This window comes from Macrobrachium nipponense, chromosome 18 (genome assembly GCF_015104395.2).
Source record: "Macrobrachium nipponense isolate FS-2020 chromosome 18, ASM1510439v2, whole genome shotgun sequence".
NCBI classification, from domain to species: domain Eukaryota; kingdom Metazoa; phylum Arthropoda; class Malacostraca; order Decapoda; family Palaemonidae; genus Macrobrachium; species Macrobrachium nipponense.
Window position 1 is genome coordinate 62,197,149 of NC_087211.1, and position 5,366 is coordinate 62,202,514.

Here is a 5,366-nt window from a genome sequence, read left to right on the forward strand (position 1 = left end):
CTTCAGAAGGTTTTTGGCTCGTCGTGGACAGGTTGGGGCGATTAGATGCGACTGCGGCACTAATTTTGTGGGATCAAGTAAGGTTCTCGACTCCAGTTATGAGTTCTTGGGAGAAAACAAGGTGCGAAATGAGTTGCTCCAGTGTGGGGTGGAATTTGCTTTCAATCCAACAGGCGCCTCGCATTTTGGAGGAGCATGGGAACGATTGATAGGTACTGTAAGGAGGGTCCTAGATGTAGTCTAGGGGACACAGCAACTGGATTACGAAGGATTGTGTACTCTCTTTTGTGAGGTGGAAGCAACAGATAATAGTAGGCCCCTTACCATTGTCACCTCAGACAGTGGAGACCCAGCTCCCCTCACAACCAAACAAGCTTTTAAACATGAGAGATTTGCCCGCAGGGTGTGACATTGCAACAGGTGGCTACTCTAAGCAGAGATGGAAGCAAGTGCAGCATATTGCCGAGCAGTTCTGGGCATGTTGAAAACGCGAATACCTGTCGGGGTTACAACAGTGACAGAAGTGGTTCAAGGAACGACAAAACGTCAGGGTGGGATATGAAGTCCTTATGATCAATGAAAGTGTAGCATGCTGCCATTGGTCATTGGCTCGGGTAGTACAGACTAAATCAGGGAAAGATGGATTGGTTAGGTTGGTGACTGTCAGAAGGGGGGTCAAGGATTATGACAGACCACTGTAGAAACTTGTTTTAATTCTAGAGGAAGAGCAGGGCCTAGTGGCCAATGCTAAGCAATAGGTAGTTTCAAAGGGGCGAGTGTCGACGCAGGAAAAGTTTGGGCATTTTCTCTGCACGACTGTTAACCCTCTTACGCCGATTGGACGTATTAAACGTCGAGTCAAAATGTCTCCCGTATGCCGATTGGACGTATCATACGTCGGCTCAAAAAAGTTTTTTTTTAAAATTCGCGGAAAAATACTTATAGGCCTACCAGCGAAACTTGTTTTAATTCTAGAGGAAGAGCAGGGCCTAGTGGCCAATGCTAAGCAATAGGCGGTTTCAAAGGGCCGGGTTTGAACGCAGGAAAACGGGTTCGGCATTTTCTCTGCGCGACTGTTAACAATATGTCCGCTGTGTGACTGAAAACAATATGGTCGCTGCACGACCATTAACAACTATGCTTGCTGTGCAGTCGTAAACAGCCATTTTCGCGGTAAAAGGAAATTTGGTAATTGAATTGCGGGCCACTCGATATAAGCGTATGCTCTTGTCTCATCTCAAAAGAAAATTTTTTTTTTACAAGTGAACAAGTTCCCTTTTGTGGACACTAAGGATGATTTGGGACGCTTTCCCTATTTCCTCTCTCCCTTTATGACGAGCAAAGAAAAAGGAACCATCGGCTCATTTTTCCCCTGCTGCCTGGTCAAGTGCATGGGAGGCAAACCTGTCCTTTTGTGTTTAGACCTAAAGAGTGGACAGATGTGCGTGGCCTTGGAGGAAATTAAGGGATTTAAGAGGTAAGCATTGCAGTGTACTGAGGTTTATAGACTAAGAGCTAAGAGAGGGTTGTTGCTGATGAATAACAATTGATAGCTAAATAGAGCAGTGAATATGATGGAAATACAGGCTCGTTCAACGAGTATCATTAGGGGTCACGTGCACAAATTTATGATGGCGTTCCCCTTCAGGAATGTACTCAGCAGACCACGAGGGGCTTAAGCAAACAATTTGGTAAGTAAAAAGGGTATTATTTTGTTAAGAGATCGTTATAATTTAATAATGAATTACTGCATAAGAGATCTTATAATTTGATAATGAGTTAATGCATAAGAGGTCGTAAGGGGTTGGACCAGGGTGAAACGGGCTACGGGCCGGGATAGCTGACGGGTAGAGTTTGTTCATGACATTTTTTTATTCCTCGAAGTGCGTGGTAATGCCTATGTATATTTCCTAAAGATTCTATGTGCAGTTATAGTTATTTAACTATTGTGATAATGACTGGGAAATTGACTCTAATGTGAGTTCAGGGATTTACCTGTCTTAGTGTTAAGGAGTTATAATTTAACTAAAATGGCAAAATTGTCACTGCTGTGAATATTTATGTTATGTTCATTTTTTCATTGACCGATTGTAATAAAGGCAAAGTACTACAGTCGATGTTTCAATCAGACACCCACGTAGGGCCAGCCATAGTTGTAAATCGCCATTTGTTGATTTTATGAGTAGGAAGAAATCGTTTCAGACTTGATGATGAAGCTGTCACAAATTAACGTTATTCAATTGGTTTCGACAGCCTTGAGTTTACGTCTGTGGTAATATGACCCATATGCAGTTTGCTGTCTTACACAAGGTGACAATAAATAAGAGACTTTCTTATACCGGTAAGCTTCTGAGAAAGAACGAGTAAGAGAGAGAGTGACAAACAGACAGACAGACAAATTTAATAAAAATGTTTTAGTCACGAAGTGACCCTTTTGTTATTTCAAGTTGTCTGATTAACTCCACTGCTGATGACTTCAAGAGGCATCTTCATTTGATGAATACCGCTTAAGCAGTCTTTCAAGAATTATTTATATTAATTAATTATATTCATTTAATGTGTAGTTATTATTTTTACATCTCACTATGTTGTCGTTTTTTTCTCTTTCATTCGTTCATTAATGTTTTTAAAAATATTATTTGGTAGTAATATCATGAGTAATACCGTGAAAATAATTTTTTATAATGGTTTACTTCAGTTTATTTTTTTAACAATTCTTTATACTTTAACATACACAATATTGTGGAATTTAATTTTCAATAATAATAATAATAATAATAATAATAATAATAATAATAATAATAATAATAATAATAATGAATAATAATAATAATAATAATAATAACAATAATAATAATATAATAATAATAATAATAATAATAATAATAATAAAATAATAATAATATAATAATAATAATAATAATAAGTCTTATTGAAAGATATTGCTGCATCAGCTGTATTCAACTTGTAAATAGTCTTCTCTATTTTTCTAATAATTGCTTTCTCTCTGCTACTACAACTGGCGAGTATTGCGTCGATATTACTCATCAGGAGGAGCCAATTTCAGGGGTAATGCTTACAAATTTATTTATTTGTCAAAGTACATGAACAAATATATCAAAATATAAGTCGATCTAGTGGCCAACGTTTCTCTCAGTATCATCCGAGCATGATCATGGCAGTGGGTCGGAGCAGACTGTAGATGATGTCAGGATCTACTCGATATATAGTGGTAGGTCAGCAGGGGGTCAACCGCTCGCTGAGTTTTCATTGGTTGGTGGCGCAGTGCGTTCCTGCTAATGGTTAGAGGAAGTTTCCCTCAAGGCACTTCTCGTCGCTGAAAGTCGCACTGTTGCAGCCTAGCAGACCGTCGGAGCTGGGGCATGACTTCCCTGGGCATTTTGTCTCAATGACTCGCATTGTCATTGGCTGCTGGGCTGCTTGTTTCATCTGGTATTCTTTGATTGGGGTTGTCGCTCGGTCTGGTATTACTTGTACTATTATTTATATTCATGGGTCTTCTTAAGTTGGTGGGGAGGAAAAGTACTTCTTGTGTCATATTTAATGAGGGCTTTTCTTGCTGTATGAGGAGTGCCTCAAACAGTCGTAAGCGTTGCTGGTCAGGAGCCCTCCCTATTATCTTAGTTTTATTTATAATACCGTCTTGGGAGATAGCTTCCTGGTGTGCTGTCATGGTATGGTTCTTAATTGCCCCTTCTTGTGCGTGGCAAGAAATCCTCTTGGACAGTTTCATAGAAGTCATACCAACGTAAGAGCCAGGATATCCACCGACGGGGCATGAGAATTGGTAGACTGCATTCGACTGTTTAAAGGGGTCTCTTGCTGGGGGAGTTGGGTTGTTCTTCATGATAAGGTCGCAGGTACATCGAATTTGGTAATAAATTACGAGTTCGAGTTCTTTGTTGACTTCGGTAGGGGTCACGTTCTCTCTGATGATTTTTCTCAATGCATCCTCGTCCTCACAGTGATGTGCGTGCATTCTAGCTTTGTAATACAGCTTGATCTTCTCATGGGGGTGGGGCTGCGGTCTCTCACTCTTGCTGTACCAATGGTCCAGCGTTGTGCGGACTTCTTTATTAATAAGTCGATTCGGATACCCGTTATTAACGAGCACCTGAGTGACTCGGTCAAGTTCTTTGAAAGTGTCCTGCCAGGAAGAACAGTGTGTGAGGGCCCTCCGAATGAAGGCCCTGACTGTGGTGTTCTTGAACCGTGCAAGACATTTGCTGTCACCATTCCGGCAAAGCCCTAAGTTTGTTTGCTTTGTACACACCGAAGTTCTTAGACCGTCGTCGGTCTTGTAGACGAGGACATCGAGAAAGGGGAGCTGGCCTTCGTTGCTGAATTCGACGGTATAATTCATTGAACTGCACTGCTGGAACGTGCGCCAGACAGCTTCAACCTCTTCCTCATTCTCGGCTTGAACAAAGATATCGTCAATATATCTTGCGTATTTGCAGGGTGTTCTAATATTGGAGAAAACTCTCTCTTCCACAGTACCCATATAAAAGTTGGCGAATACGACACCAAGAGGGGAACCCATCACGACTCCGTCTTTTTGCCGGAACATCTGGCCTTTATGGGTGGAGAAAGGAGCCTTCTTCGTACATATCTAGAGGAGTGTCCGCAGGGATACTTCTGGGATATTCAGCTGGGGTGTAGAGAGGTCCCTGTAGATGCCCTCCATAATGATATTGATGGTCTCGTCGACAGGAACGTTCGTGAAAAGGGATTCTACGTCCAAAGAGGTGATAGTGCCTGTTTCTGGGGAGTCTCGGAATTCTTTGAGGAATTACATTGAAGAGCGCAGGCTACATCGGCTTGGTACGAGGGCATCAAAATTTTATTAAGGCACATGGCCAATCTATACGTGGGGGCAGGTGTCTGGCTGATGATACAGCGGAGAGGGTTGCCATTTTTGTGTGTTTTTACTTAAGACCCATGATTATAAATAATAATACAAGTAATACCAGATCGAGCAACACCCCCAATCAAAGAATACCAGATGAAACAAGCAGCTCAGCAGCCAATGACACAATGCCCAGGGAAGTCATGCCTCAGCCTCGATGGTCTGCTAGGCTGCAACGGCGCGACCTTCAACAACAAGAAGTGTCTTGAAGGAAACTTCCTCTAACCAATAGCAGGAACGCATTGCGCCACCAACCAATGAAAACTCAGCGAGCGGTTGACCCCCTGCTGACCTATCACTATATATTGAGTAGATCCTGACAGCATCTACAGTCTGCTCCGACCCACTGCCATGATCATGCTCGGATGATACTGAGAGAAACGTTGGCCACTAGATCGACTTATGTTTTGATATATTTGTTCATTTGCTGTGACAA

At 41.8% G+C, this 5,366-nt stretch overlaps 1 protein-coding gene across 1 annotated transcript; it reads right to left on the reverse strand.

Moving 5' to 3' along the window:
• Positions 1 to 429: 429 nt before the first annotated feature.
• LOC135196612 (uncharacterized) lies at positions 430 to 4,591 on the reverse strand. The gene is made up of 2 exons (XM_064223452.1): positions 3,766 to 4,591; positions 430 to 497 (listed from the first exon to the last, which is right to left on the reverse strand). The coding sequence occupies exons 1-2, from the start codon at positions 4,589 to 4,591 to the stop codon at positions 430 to 432; spliced, it is 894 nt and encodes a 297-aa protein (XP_064079522.1).
• Positions 4,592 to 5,366: the final 775 nt, after the last annotated feature.